This window comes from Salmo trutta, unplaced genomic scaffold (genome assembly GCF_901001165.1).
Source record: "Salmo trutta unplaced genomic scaffold, fSalTru1.1, whole genome shotgun sequence".
Classification (NCBI taxonomy): Eukaryota; Metazoa; Chordata; class Actinopteri; order Salmoniformes; family Salmonidae; genus Salmo; species Salmo trutta.
The window spans coordinates 360,651-377,788 of record NW_021822266.1 but is presented as its reverse complement, the minus strand read 5'-3'; the positions used below and the strand labels follow the sequence as shown (position 1 = coordinate 377,788).

General features: G+C 39.1%; 1 protein-coding gene across 1 annotated transcript in view; it reads right to left on the bottom strand.

The window, feature by feature from the left end:
* Positions 1–17,138, bottom strand: part of LOC115181500 (xylosyltransferase 1) — a 46,728-nt gene that overhangs the window by 8,591 nt on the left and 20,999 nt on the right. The window contains exons 4-8 of the mRNA XM_029743417.1: positions 13,819–14,021; positions 7,951–8,031; positions 7,628–7,844; positions 7,296–7,472; positions 1,212–1,313 (exon numbers count right to left, since the gene is read on the bottom strand). Coding sequence (XP_029599277.1) covers positions 1,212–1,313; positions 7,296–7,472; positions 7,628–7,844; positions 7,951–8,031; positions 13,819–14,021 — 780 coding nt within the window. The remainder of the gene's footprint in view (positions 1–1,211; positions 1,314–7,295; positions 7,473–7,627; positions 7,845–7,950; positions 8,032–13,818; positions 14,022–17,138) is intronic.

The window sequence follows — 17,138 nt, the reverse complement described above, 5'->3', positions numbered from 1 at the left end:
GGACTCCTGGAGGAGCAGTGTTATAGTAGAACCCTGGGGACTCCTGGAGGAGAGGAGCAGTGTTATAGTAGAACCCTGGGGACTCCTGGAGGAGCAGTGTTATAGTAGAACCCTGGGGTCTCCTGGAGGAGCAGTGTTATAGTAGAACCCTGGGGTCTCCTGGAGGAGCAGTGTTATAGTAGAACCCTGGGGTCTCCTGGAGGAGAGGAATCAGTGTTATAGTAGAACCCTGGGGACTCCTGGAGGAGAGGAATCAGTGTTATAGTAGAACCCTGGGGACTCCTGGAGGAGAGGAATCAGTGTTATAGTAGAACCCTGGGGTCTCCTGGAGGAGAGGAATCAGTGTTATAGTAGAACCCTGGGGTCTCCTGGAGGAGCAGTGTTATAGTAGAACCCTGGGGACTCCTGGAGGAGAGGAGCAGTGTTATAATAGAACCCTGGGGACTCCTGGAGGAGCAGTGTTATAGTGGAACCCTGGGGACTCCTGGAGGAGAGGAATCAGTGTTATAGTAGAACCCTGGGGACTCCTGGAGGAGCAGTGTTATAGTAGAACCCTGGGGACTCCTGGAGGAGAGGAGCAGTGTTATAGTAGAACCCTGGGGACTCCTGGAGGAGAGGAATCAGTGTTATAGTAGAACCCTGGGGTCTCCTGGAGGAGCAGTGTTATAGTAGAACCCTGGGGACTCCTGGAGGAGCAGTGTTATAGTAGAACCCTGGGGTCTCCTGGAGGAGCAGTGTTATAGTAGAACCCTGGGGTCTCCTGGAGGAGCAGTGTTATAGTAGAACCCTGGGGACTCCTGGAGGAGAGGAATCAGTGTGTCTGTACTCTGTGTGTGTATCTGTACTCTGTGTGTGTGTGTACTCTGTGCGTGTGTACTCTGTGTGTGTGTGTGTGTGTGTGTGTGTGTGTGTGTATGTTGTGTTTGTGTACTGTGTGTATGTTGTGTACGTTGTGTGTGTGTGTATCTTGTGTTTGTGTACTCTGTGTGTGTACGTTGTGTGTGTGTGTGTGTGTGTACGTTTGTGTGTGTGTGTGTGTGTGTACACCTTGTGTGTGTACGTTGTGTGTGTGTGTATGTACGGTGTGTACGTTGTGTGTGTGTATGGTGTGTGTATGTACGTTGTGTGTGTGTGTGTGTGTGTGTGTGTGTGTGTGTGTGTGTGTGTGTGTGTGTGTGTGTGTATGGGTGTACTCTGTGTGTTCCACCCACCTGTGGATAAGGGCCAAACAGGAAGCTGTCCAGCTGGGTAACAATCTCCTGGTTCACGCTAGCCTCAAATTTACGGGCGAAAAACGTAGGCCTGGACGTTTGCTGTGGGGGAAGGAGGGAAAGAGAGGGAGAGAGAGAGGGAGAGAGAGGGAGAGAGGGGGAGAGAGCGAGAACGAAAGAGATAGAAGGGGAAAGAGGGGCAGAGGGATGGTAGAGTGAAAGGGGAGAGAGGATATGTTTATCTATGTGTATGTGGTACTGTCTCATGTGGGGGGGCACAGATGGTCACGAGTTGATGATGTCACAATGTCATGACTAGGGCGTATCTGCCATACATACATACAGTTGAAGTCGGAAGTTTACATACACCGTAGCCAAATACATTTAAACTCAGTTTTCACATTCCTAACATTTAATCCTAGTAAAAATTCCCTGTTTTAGGTCAGTTAGGATCACCACTTTATTTTAAGAATGTGAAATGTCAGAATAATAGTAGAGAATGATTTATTTCAGCTTTTATTTCTTTCATCACATTCCCAGTAGGTCAGAAGTTTACATACACGCAATTAGTATTTGGTAGCATTGCTTTTAAATTGTTTAACGTGGGTCAAATGTTGCAGGTAGCCTTCCACAAGCTTCCCGCAAAAAATTGGGTGAATTTTGGCCCATTCCTCCTGACAGAGCTGGTGTAATTGAGTCAGGTTTGTAGGCCTCCTTGCTCGCACACACTTTTTCAGTTCTGCCCACAAATTTTCTATAGGATTGAGGTCAGGGCTTTGTGATGATCACTCCAATACCTTGACTTTGTTGTCCTTAAGCCGTTTTTCCACAACTTTGGAAGTATGCTTGGGGTCAATGTCCATTTGGAAGACCCATTTGCAACCAAGCTTTAACTTCCTGACTGATGTCTTGAGATGTTGCTTCAATATATCCACATAATTTTCCTACCTTATGATGCCATCTATTTTGTGAAATGCACCAGGCCCTCCTGCAGCAAACCACCCCCACAACATGATGCTGCCACCCCCGTGCTTCACGGTTGGGATGGTATTCTTCGGCTTGCAAGCCTCCCCCTTTTTCCTCCAAACATAACGATGGTCATTATGACCAAACAGTTCTATTTTTGTTTCATCAGACCAGAGGACCATTTCTCCAAAAAGTACGATCTTTGTCCCCATGTGCAGTTGCAAACCGTAGTCTGGCTTTTTTATGGCGGTTTTGGAGCAGTGGCTTCTTCCTTGCTGAGCGGCCTTTCAGATTATGTCGATATAGGACTCGTTTTACTGTGGATATAGATACCTTTGTACCTGTTTCCTCCAGCATCTAAACAAGGTCGTTTACTGTTGTTCTGGGATTGATTTGCACTTTTCGCACCAAAGTACGTTAATCTCTAGGAGACAGAACGCATCTCCTTCCTGAGCGGCATGACGGCTGCCTGGTCCCATGGTGTTTATACTTGCGTACTATTGTTTGTACAGATGAACCTGGTACCTTCAGGCATTTGGAAATTGTTCCCAAGGAAGAACCAGACTTGTGGAGGTCTACAATTTATTTTCTGAGATCTTGGCTAATTTTTTATGATTTTCCCATTATGTCAAGCAAAGATGCACTGAGTTTGAAGGTAGGCCTTGAAATATATCCACAGGTACACCTCCAATTGACTCAAATTATGTCAATTAGCCTATCAGAAGCTTCTAAAGCCATGACATCATTGTTTGGAATTTTCCAAGCTGTTTAAAGGCACAGTCAACTTAGTGTATGTAAACTTCTGACCCACTGGAATTGTAAAACAGTGAATTATAAGTGAAATAATCTGTCTGTAAACGACTGTAGGAAAAATTACTTGCGTCATGCACAAAGTAGATGTAGATGTCCTAACCGACTTGCCAAAACTATAGTTTGTTAACAAGAAATTTGTGGAGTGGTTGAAAAACGAGTTTTAATGACTCCAACCTGGGTGTATGTTAACTTCTACTACTACTACTACTACTACTACTACTACTACTACTACTACTACTACTACTGTTACTACTACTACTACTACCACTACTGCTACTACTACTACTACTACTACTACTACTACTACTACTAATGTCTACTACTACTACTACTACTACTACTACTACTACTACTCTACTACTGCTACTACTACTACTGTTACTACTACTACTACTACTACTACTACTACTACTACTACTACTACTACTACTACTACTACTACTGTTACTACTACTACTACTACTATACTACTATACTACTGTACTACTACTACTTACTTACTAATGTTACTACTACTACTACTACTACTACTAATGTTACTACTACTACTACTACTACTATGTTACTACTACTACTACTACTACTACTACTACTAATGTTACTACTACTACTAATGTTACTGTTGCTGCTACTACTACTACTACTAATGTTACTACTACTACTACTACTACTACTACTAATGTTACTACTATTACTACTGTTACTGTTGCTGCTACTACTACTACTACTAATGTTACTACTACTACTACTACTAATGTTACTACTACTACTACTACTACTACTACTACTACTAATGTTACTACTACTACTACTACTACTACTACTACTAATGTTACTACTACTACTACTACTACTACTACTAATGTTACTACTACTACTACTACTACTACTACTACTAATGTTACTACTACTACTACTACTACTACTAATGTTACTACTACTACTACTACTACTACTACTACTAATGTTACTACTACTACTAATGTTACTGTTGCTGCTACTACTACTACTACTAATGTTACTACTACTACTACTACTACTACTAATGTTTCTACTATTACTACTGTTACTGTTGCTGCTACTACTACTACTACTAATGTTACTACTACTACTACTACTACTACTACTAATGTTACTACTACTACTAAATGTTTACTGTTTGCTGCTACTACTACTACTACTGAATGTTACTACTATACTACTACTACTACTGACTACTACTAATGTTACTACTATTACTACTGTACGTGCTGCTACTACGTAACATTACTACTATACACTACTATACTACTACGAATGTTACTACTACGACTACTACTACTACTAATGTTACTACTACTACTACTACTACTACTACTAATGTTACTACTACTACTACTACTACTACTACTACTACTACTACTACTACTACTACTACTACTACTACTAATGTTACTACTACTACTACTACTACTACTAATGTTACTACTACTACTACTACTACTACTACTAATGTTACTACTACTACTACTACTACTACTAATGTTACTACTACTACTACTACTACTACTAATGTTACTACTACTACTAATGTTACTGTTGCTGCTACTACTACTACTACTAATGTTACTACTACTACTACTACTACTACTACTAATGTTTCTACTATTACTACTGTTACTGTTGCTGCTACTACTACTACTACTAATGTTACTACTACTACTACTACTACTACTACTACTACTACTACTACTACCACTACTGACACTACTACTACTACTACTACTATTACTAGTACTACTACTACTACTACTACTACTACTGACACTACTACTACTAATGTTACTGTTACTACTAATGTTACTGTTACTACTACTAATACTAATGTTACTGTTACTACTAACACTACTACCACTACTACCATTACTACCACTACTACCACTACTACAGCTGACTGTCTCTCCGACTGACTGACTGGCTCCCTCTGAGACCGTTCATTTTTTCACTTTACTCATTTAGCAGACACTCTTCTCCAGAGCGACTTACTGGAGCAATTCTGGTTAAATGCCTTGCTCAAGGGCACATCCACAGATTGTTCACTTAGTCGGCTCGAGAATTTGAACCAGCGGTTCCTGGCCCAATGATCTTAACCGCTAGGCTACCAGCTACCCACAATGCTTCCTTCAGTCAGGATGGGAGCTTCCTCCATCAATACTTCCTTCAGTCAGGATGGGAGCTTCCTCCATCAATACTTCCTTCGGTCAGGATGGGAGCTTCCTCCATCAATACTTCCTTCAGTCAGGATGGGAGCTTCCTCCATCAATACTTCCTTCAGTCAGGATGGGAGCTTCCTCCATCAATACTTCCTTCAGTCAGGATGGGAGCTTCCTCCATCAATGCTTCCTTTGGTCAGGATGGGAGCTTCCTAAATCAATACTTCCTTCAGTCAGGATGGGAGCTTCCTCCATCAATACTTCCTTCAGTCAGGATGGGAGCGTCCTCCATCAATACTTCCTTCAGTCAGGATGGGAGCGTCCTCCATCAATGCTTCCTTCAGTCAGGATGGGAGCTTCCTCCATCAATACTTCCTTCAGTCAGGATGGGAGCTTCCTCCATCAATACTTCCTTCAGTCAGGATGGGAGCTTCCTCCATCAATACTTCCTTCAGTCAGGATGGGAGCGTCCTCCATCAATATGTAATTATAATAAAAATAAACCACTACCAAAAACCAGTTTACCTAAACCTGGCTAGCACTGTGAATCTAACTAATAACTCACTGTACAGCACTGTGAATCTAACTAAACTAACTCACTGTACAGCACTGTGAATCTAACTAATAACTCACTGTACAGCACTGTGAATCTAACTAATAACTCACTGTACAGCACTGTGAATCTAACTAATAACTCACTGTACAGCACTGTGAATCTAACTAATAACTCACTGTACAGCACTGTGAATCTAACTAATAACTCACTGTACAGCACTGTGAATCTAACTAAACTAACTCACTGTACAGCACTGTGAATCTAACTAATAACTCACTGTACAGCACTGTGAATCTAACTAATAACTCACTGTACAGCACTGTGAATGTAACTAATAACTCACTGTACAGCACTGTGAATCTAACTAATAACTCACTGTACAGCTGATGTGGAGGACGTGGGTGGAAGGACCACAACACACCTTCTTTCCATAATGTTTATTATACAAACATACACGTTTGAGGACTGACTAGCTCCAGAACAATCTGGGTTCTATTCCAGGGCCATACATCACATCAACTGAAACCAAAATGTCAGTTACATAGAACATCACTGTGGTGCTGACTGGTGATTGGCCCACACTACTGCTTATCACCCCATACTGTAGGCGGGACATAAAATCAACAGAATCCAGGACCAACTACCACACTGGAGACAGAGAGAGAGACAGAGACAGACAGAGAGACAGAGACAGACATAGAGAGAGAGACAGAGAGAGAGAGAGACAGAGAGAGAGAGAGACAGAGAGAGAGAGACAGAGAGAGAGAGAGAGAGATAATCTATGTGCACGTGAACCTGTGGTACATTCTGGCATGGGGGCGTAGCTGCACTCAGCTGGGAGGTTCAGGGTTAAAGACGACCTCACTGTCCAGGAAACTCAATGGAATGAAAACCCTCAGAACCACTGTGTGTGTGTGTGTGTGTGTGTGTGTGTGTGTGTGTGTGTGTGTGTGTGTGTGTGTGTGTGTGTGTGTGTGTGTGTGTGTGTGTGTGTGTGTGTGTGTGTGTGTGCTTCCCTTCGGTCAGGGCTACATAAGACCTTTCTACAGTCCAACAACCCCAACATTATTATAATAACAACTCTGACAATCACACGCCACCAGCTACAAGGCACTACAGAAACCACCGCTCACACACTGATCCAGAACTGCTGATTTAGGATCAGTTTCCTCAGGCCAAGTCATCATCAATATCATCAGGAACTCAACCACCACTGGCCCTGGAACAGTTGTTAGATGAATAAAGTAACCACAGGCTATAAGTACAGACAGGAGCACTTAGTTGTGAACGTTAAGCTATTCTTGTCCATTTGCTGTGCCACAGTGAGACATAGCCAGCTGTCACATAGCTATTCTGGTTCATATAAATTAGCCAACTAGAGCTAAGCTATTCTGGTTCATAGAAGTTAGCCAGCTAGAGCTAAGCTAGTCTGGTTCATACCCTTGGCAGAAAGATGTACTGAGACTTACAGCCGTGTGTGTGTGTGTGTGTGTGTGTGTGTGTGTGTGTGTGTGTGTGTGTGTGTGTGTGTGTGTGTTGTACGCGTGTGTGTCTCACCTGAAAGCGTGGCAGGTCAGGAGGTTTGAAGTCGTTGGGGGAGCAGCCACACCAGTCTACGATATGTTTGTACTGACACTTACAGCCCAGCTTCCTGTTCCAGTTGGTGATACGCAGGTTGTTGTCCACCATACTCTCACAGTGAGCACTGTTCTCTAGTACTGTGTGGAAGAACGACTGGAGAGGGGGGGGGAAATATGTTAGATAGTCAGTAGTGTGCAGTTTGTGCTGATTGCGTAGTGTGTGTGTGTGTGTGTGTGTGTGTGTGTGTGTGTGTGTGTGTGTGTGTGTGTGTGTGTGTGTGTGTGTGTGTGTGCATGTGTGTGTGTTACCTCGGCAGGCAGCAGTGTGTATGCGTAGAAGCGCTTCATGCTGACGACCAGCTCATCTTCAGAGTTGATGATGTAATCCACAAACATGCGGTTCAGAAGGAACCAATCGGAACCTCCGTCCACCGCAATGCCTTCTGGGATCTTGCGGTCGCCTAGGCGCCACATGTGTGTGTCACACTCGAAGAAGAGCCGGTCCAGACCCTGCTTACGGATGAACCTGGAAAGGACACACACACACACACACGCAGATGAACACACACACGCAGATGAACACACACACACACACACAGAAGAACACACACACAGATGAACTTGTGTCTCACCGTGTGTTGTCTCTGCCGTGGGATTTGATGAAGTTCATGTCCCGGTACTTTGTCAGGAAGCCCACCAGCTGTTCATTGGTCCTGGGGAGGGCAGACAGCTGTCAATCAGTCACACAGCCAATCAACACGAGGGGGCACACACAGGCCAAAATTCCAAATCAACCACTTGGACGCTAACCAGGCACTGTAGGTATGAAAGGGTTTATCTAGGCCCATGCTCTTGGCTGGAGCCCGAATATTTGAGCAACGTCCACCTTTTGTAATGTGATTCCCTTGCCAGTCTCTGTTCCTAGACCCGCGAATAGCAACATACACAAGGGGGCGATAGCAGGGATTTACTTGTTGTTGTCTTCCCATTGTGGTAAAAGCAAAGAAGAATCACATTTTAAAACATCAACACCACTGTTAACTAATTTACATGAAAACCAACTGCATATTTGCCAGTTGGCTGTAGGCAACTCTGCTGACAGTTTGCTAGCTAGCTTGCTAAAAACAGCAAGCAAGCTAACCTTTTAGCTTCACACATCTTCCCCATGTGAAATAGTCAGATTTATAATGAAATAATTTGCCCTGGCAAATATTCTTATACTTACCGGTGTAACCTGCTACCTTATTCCAGTTTGATACGCTGCTTCAATGTATTCACTCCCATATCAGCTACAAATAGAACGACATCACATTTTGGTCGCAAAGAAAAGGCACATGGCTTAGGGGCTGTTTTTAGGTTGTCAATCAGCTAGTCTAAACAAAATGCATTTGGGGGATTCTAATGCGGCTACAATGTTGTTTGGTTTATTGTTTGAACAGTCGCTGAGATTATATTTGGCTATTAATGCAAAACAGGCTGTTTATTTAATGCCAATCTAAACCAAGACGGCAATCTTGAGAGGTGAAGGTTGAAAGGCACGCATCCTCCAAAACACGACCCTGCCAAGCCGCACTGCTTCTTGACACACTGCTCACTTAACCCAGAAGCCAACTGCACCAATGTGTAGGAGGTAACACTGTCCAGCTGGTGACTGAAGTCAGCTTGCAGGCACCCGGCCAACCACAAAGAGCCACTACAGCGAGATAGGACAAGGAAATCCCAGCCGGCCAAACCCTCCGTTAACCCAGATGACGGTGGGCCAATTGTGCGCCGTCTTATGGTTCTCCCAGTCACATGCCGGCTGTGACACAGCCTGGGATCAAACCCGGGTCTGTAGTGACGCCTCAAGCACCGCGAGGAGTGCCTTAGACCGCTGCGCCACTCGCGAGGCCCCCTGGCAAATATTCTTATACTTAACCAGTGTAACCTACAACGTTATCCCAGTTGAATATGCTGCTTCAATGTATTCACTCCCATTTTGGTGTCAGAGAAAAAGTACGTATCTCACAGCTGTTTTTACCAATAGCCTGGAATCACTAGTTATTAGTGGGGGAGGGGGGATTCTAATGAGGCTATAATGTTGTTTGGTTTATTGCTTAAACAGTCGCTGAGATTATATTTATATAATATATATATTTACTTATGGAAAATAGAGTCACATTTATTTATTTTTTCCAAGATATACCACACTATAGTTTATATTATATTATATTATATTATACACTATAGTTTATATTATATTATATTATATTATATTATATTATATTTATATTATACACTATAGTTTATATTATATTATATTATATTTATATTATATTATATTATATTTATATTATATTATACACTATAGTTTATATTATATTTATATTATATTTATATTATACACTATAGCTTATATTATATTATATTATATTATATTATATTATATTTATATTATACACTATAGTTATATTATATTATATTATATTTATATTATACACTATAGTTTATATTATATTATATTATATTATACACTATAGTTTATATTATATTATATTATATTATACACTATAGTTTATATTATATTATATTATATTATATTATATTTATATTATACACTATAGTTTATATTATATTATATTATATTTATATTATACACTCGATAGTTTATATTATATTATAGTATTTATATTATACACTATAGTTTATATATATATATTATATTATACACTATAGTTTATATTATATATATTATATTATATTATATTTATATTATATATATTATATTATATTATATTATAACACTATAGTTTATATTATATTATATTATATTTATATTATACCACTATAGTTTATATTCTATATCATATTATATTATCTATTATATATTAATATTATTTATATTTATATTATACACTATAGTTTATATATATTATATTATATTATATTATACCCTATAGTTTATATTATGTGATATTATATTATACTATAGTGATATTATATTATACTATACACTATAGTTTATATTGATATTATATTATATTATTATATTATATTTATATTATACACTAGTTATATTATATTATATTTATATTATACACTATCGTTTATATTATATATATTATATTATATTATATTATACACTATAGTTATATTTTTATATTATATTATTATATTATATACACTATAGTTTATATTATATTAATTATATTATATATATTAACACTATAGTTTATATATTATATTATATTTATATATATATATTATACATATTTATATTATATTATATATATTATATTATATTATACACTATAGTTTATATTAATATATTATATTATATTATACACTATAGTTTAATTATATTAATTATATTATATTTATTAACACTATAGTTTATATTTATTTATATATTATATTATATTATATTATACACTATCGTTATATATATTATATTATATTATATTATATTATATTATCACATAGTTTATATTATATTTATTATTAGACACTATAGTTTATATTATATTATATTATTTTATTATATTATTATACACTATAGTTTTATTATATTATATTATATTTAGATTATATTAGACACTATAGTTTATATTATATTATATTATTATATTATACACTATCGTTTATATTATATATTATATTATATTATACACTATAGTTTATATTAATGTATATTTATATATATTATATTATACACTAGAGTTTATATTATATTAATATTATACACTAGAGTTATATTATATTATATTAATATTATATTATATTATATCACTATAGTTTATATAGATTTATATTATACACTATAGTTTATATTATATTATATTATACTTATATTATTATTATACACGATAGTTTATATTATATTATATTATATTATATTATATTATACACTATAGTTTAATATTATATTATATTATACACTATAGTTTATATTAATTATATTATATTATATGTTATATTCTACACTATAGTTTATATTAATTATATTAATTATACACTAGTTTATTATTATTATACACTATAGTTTATATATATTATATTATATTTATACACTTATATTCTATATTATATTATATTATATATATATCACTATATTTATATTATATTATATTTATATTATACACTATAGTTTATTATTATATTATATTATATTATATATATATACACTATAGTTTATATTATATTATATTATACACTATAGTTTATATTATATTATATTATATTATATTATATTATATTATATTATACACTATAGTTTATATTATATTATATTATATTATATTATATTATATTATACACTATAGTTTATATTATATTATATTATATTATATTATATTATATTATATTATACACTATAGTTTATATTATATTATATTATATTATATTATATTATACACTATAGTTTATATTATATTATATTATATTATATTATATTATATTATACACTATAGTTTATATTATATTATATTATATTATATTATACACTATAGTTTATATTATATTATATTATATTATATTATACACTATAGTTTATATTATATTTATATTATATTATATTATATTATATTTATATTATATTATATTATATTATACACTATAGTTTATATTATATTATATTATATTATATTTATATTATATTATATTTATATTATACACTATAGTTTATATTATATTATATTATATTATATTATATTATATTATATTATACACTATAGTTTATATACAAGGACCAGAGTTTGGCCTGGTTCGTGTTCTCATTTTTGCTGTGGATTTTTTGTTGTTGCGATTCTGGTATCGTCCCAGCCCCTAACACACACACACACACACACACACACACACACACACACACACACACACACACACACACACACACACACACACACACACACACACACACACACACACACACACACACACACACACACACATACACCCAACAGCCCCCGTCCCCACCCCAACTCCCCCCAAAACACACGCCTAACTAACTCAATCCCTTACCCCTATCTGAACAGAACATGAGTCCCAAACTCTCAAAGCAATTACACTTTCCTAATACCTCTTTAATTAGCTTGCTAATTAACACTCACAGAAGTATTACAGTACCTTATCAAGGCTGGAGCACAATGCTAACACGCTAGGCAGAGACAGGCAATAAGGATAAGGTTACACACACACATGTGCACACACGCACGCGCACACACACACCAGATGTGAATCTGAAGTTGACGCAGACAGAATTAGTTAGATGTATGGCATGGTGAATGAGAGATTAAAGAGAGGGAGAGAAAGAGGAAGAGAGAGAGGGAGGGAGAGAGAGAGAGAAACTCCAATTGAAGAATGGACAGACAGATGAACACACACAGCCATCTGTCCTATTGAATTTTCCTATGCTGAAAAGCAGTAGAGGTGAAGCCACAATGTCACTGCATCCAAACCTCTCTGTGTGTGTGTGTGTGTGTGTGTCTACATGTGTCTGTACGTGTGTGTGTGTGTCTGTACGTATGAATGTGTGTGTACTCCCTTTTCCTCCTCCCCTCCTCCCCTTTCCTCCCTTTTCCTCCTCTCCTCCTCCCTTTTCCTCCCTTTCCCTCCTGCCCTCCTCCCTTTTCCTCCTCTCCTCCTCCCTTTCCCTCCTGCCCTCCTCCCTTTCCCTCCTCTCCTCCTCCCTGTTCATCCTCCCCTCCTCCCTTTCCCTCCTCCCCTCCTCCCTCCATCCCAGTCTGTCCCCTTTGTCTCTGCTAGCTGCTGTGCCCTTCAGTCTAGTGATGTTTAGGATCACATACATACATACATACATACATACATACATACATACATACATACATACATACATACATACATACATACATACATACATACATACATACATACATACATACATACATACACACACATATTCACACATACACACACATATTCACACATACAGACAGACACACACACTCACACATACACACATACACACCCACATTCACACATACAGACACGCACCCACACACACATTCAGACACATACGCACACACACACACACACACACACACACACACACACACACACACACACACACACATTATGAGAAGTGTGTGTGTGTGGTGTGTGTGTCCATGTGTGTGTCCGTGTGTGCATCACTCTCATCGATCACACACACAAACGCAGCACGCTGGGATCCGTGTCAACTCTGATGTCATCACTGGGTATTGACATGGAATGGATTTTGTCCAGTGGGCCGCGGGGCTCATGGGATTGGTTCACTTTAATAAGAGATCCAGTTGGAAGTAGAGAGAACTTAGTGACTCAGGACCTTCTGTCAGACCAACTTCCGCCTTTATGTGGAATTCTGTGTGTGTGTGTGTGTTTGTGGGCCCTATTCCCTATATAGTACACTACTTTAGACCAGAGCCCTATGGGTCCTATTCCCTATATAGTGCACTACTTTTGACCAGAGCCCTATGGGTCCTATTCTCTATATAGTACACTACTTATAGTACACCCTCCATGCCCACCTGATAGGGTAGTCGGCTGCGCTGAGGTTGATGAAGAAGTCCCAATTCCAGTCGGCCATCTTGAGAAGGTCGTCCATGCTACGCAGGTACATGGTGAGCAAGCTCGCCCCGCCCCAAATGGTGGACATCCTCCAGGAAGTAACACGGACGTTGGAGTACTGGCTCGCTAGAGCCCCCACCTGTCTGTGGAGGTAGTTGGAACGCTGGGGGAAGGGAAGAAAGGTAATGGGTAAATTAATAGAGGTCTGCATGTTTACCTGGTCTGCAGGTTTACCTGGTCTACAGGTTGACCTGGTCTGCATGTTGACCTGGTCTGCATGTTTACCTGGTCTACAGGTTTACCTGGTCTACACGTTGACCTGGTCTGCACGTTGACCTGGTCTGCACGTTGACCTGGTCTGCACGTTTACCTGGTCTGCACGTTTACCTGGTCTGCACGTTTACCTGGTCTGCAGGTTTACCTGGTCTACACGTTGACCTGGTCTGCATGTTTACCTGGTCTACATGTTTACCTGGTCTGCATGTTTACCTGGTCTACAGGTTTACCTGGTCTACACGTTGACCTGGTCTGCATGTTGACCTGGTCTGCATGTTTACCTGGTCTACATGTTTACCTGGTCTACAGGTTTACCTGGTCTACATGTTTACCTGGTCTACAGGTTTACCTGGTCTACATGTTGACCTGGTCTACATGTTTACCTGGTCTGCAGTTTGACCTGGTCTGCAGTTTGACCTGGTCTGCAGGTTGACCTGGTCTGCAGGTTGACCTGGTCTACAGGTTTACCTGGTCTACATGTTGACCTGGTCTACATGTTTACCTGGTCTGCAGGTTGACCTGGTCTACATGTTTACCTGGTCTGCAGTTTGACCTGGTCTGCAGTTTGACCTGGTCTGCAGGTTGACCTGGTCTGCAGGTTGACCTGGTCTACATGTTTACCTGGTCTGCAGGTTGACCTGGTCTACATGTTTACCCGGTCTGCAGTTTTACCCGGTCTACATGTTTACCTGGTCTGCAGTTTGACCTGGTCTGCAGTTTGACCTGGTCTGCAGGTTGACCTGGTCTGCAGGTTGACCTGGTCTACAGGTTTACCTGGTCTACATGTTGACCTGGTCTGCAGTTTGACCTGGTCTGCATGTTTACCTGGTCTACAGGTTTACCTGGTCTACATGTTTACCTGGTCTGCATGTTTACCTGGTCTGCAGGTTGACCTGGTCTACATGTTGACCTGGTCTGCAGGTTGACCTGGTCTGCAGGTTGACCTGGTCTGCAGGTTGACCTGGTCTGCAGGTTGACCTGGTCTGCAGGTTGACCTGGTCTACATGTACAGCGCATTCAGAAAGTATTCAGACCCCTTGACTTTCTCCACATATTGTTACGTTACAGCCTAATTCTAAAATTGATTAAATAGTTTTTTTTCCCCCTCATCAATCTACACATAATGTCAAAACAAAAACAGGAAATATCACATTTCCATAAGTATTCAGACCCTTTACTCAGTACTTTGTTGAAGCACCTTTGGCAGCGACTACAGCCTTGAGTCTTCTTGGGTATGACGCTACAAGCTTGGCACACCTGTATTTGGAGAGTTTCTCCCATTCTTCTCTGCAAATCCTCTCAAGCTCTGTCAGGTTGGATGGGGAGTGTTGCTGCACAGCTATTTTCAGGTCTTTCCAGAGATGTTCGATCGGGTTCAAGTCTGGGTTCTGGCTGGGCCACTCAAGGACATTCAGAGGTGAACATCCAGACATGACACTTGGCATTCAGGCCAAAGAGTTCAATCTTGGTTCCATCAGACCAGATAATCTTGTTTCTCATGGTCTGAGAGTCCTTTAGGTGCTTTTTGGCAAACACCAAGCGGGGTGTCATGTGCCTTTTACTGAGGAGTGCCTTCCGTCTGGCCACTTTACCATAAAGGCCTGATTGGTAGAGTGCTGCAGAGATGGTTGTCCTTCTGGAAGGTTCTCCCATCTCCACAGAGGAACTCTGGAGCTCTGTCAGAGCGACCATTGGGTTCTTGGTCACCTCCCTGACCAAGGCCCTTCTCCCCCGATTGCTCAGTTTGTCCAGGCAGCCAGCTCTAGAAATGTTTTCTTTTTACTTTATTTAACTAGGCAAATCAGTTAAGAACAAATTCTTATTTACAATGATGGACTACACCGGCCAAACCCGGACGATGCTGGGTCAATTGTGCGCCGCCCTATTGGGCTCCCAATCACGGCCGGTTGTGATACAGCCTGGATTTGAACCAGGGTGTCTGTAGTGACGCCTCAAGCACTGAGATGCAGTGCCTTAGACCGCTGCCCCAAATGTCTTCCATTTAAGAATGATGGAGGCCACTGTGTTCTGACATGCACTGTCAACTGTGGGTCTGAATACTTTTTTTGTTAATACATTTGCAAAAATGTCTAAAAACCTGTTTTTGCTTTGTGATTATGAGGTATTGTATGTAGATTGATGAGGAAAACAATTCATTTAATCAATTTTAGAATAATCCTTGTGTAAAAAGTGAGTGTCTGAATACTTTCCGAATGCACTGTATATAATAGTAGTGTGAGGTATGGTAGATGGTCTGTAGTAGTCTACATGTATATAGTAGTAGTGTGAGGTATGGTAGATGGCCTTACCTGGTCTACATGTATATAGTAGTAGTGTGAGGTATGGTAGATGGCCTTACCTGGTCTACATGTATATAGTAGTAGTGTGAGGTATGGTAGATGGCCTTACCTGGTCTACATGTATATAGTAGTAGTGTGAGGTATGGTAGATGGCCTTACCTGGTCTACATGTATATAGTAGTAGTGTGAGGTATGGTAGATGGCCTTACCTGGTCTACATGTATATAGTAGTAGTGTGAGGTATGGTAGATGGTCTGTAGTAGTCTACATGTATATAGTAGTAGTGTGAGGTATGGTAGATGACCTTACCTGGTCTACATGTATATAGTAGTAGTGTGAGGTATGGTAGATGGCCTTACCTGGTCTACATGTATATAGTAGTAGTGTGAGGTATGGTAGATGACCTTACCTGGTCTACATGTATATAGTAGTAGTGTGAGGTATGGTAGATGGCCTTACCTGGTCTACATGTATATAGTAGTAGTGTGAGGTATGGTAGATGGCCTTACCTGGTCTACATGTATATAGTAGTAGTGTGAGGTATGGTAGATGGTCTGTAGTAGTCTACATGTATATAGTAGTAGTGTGAGGTATGGTAGATGACCTTACCTGGTCTACATGTATATAGTAGTAGTGTGAGGTATGGTAGATGGTCTGTAGTAGTCTACATGTATATAGTAGTAGTGTGAGGTATGGTAGATGAC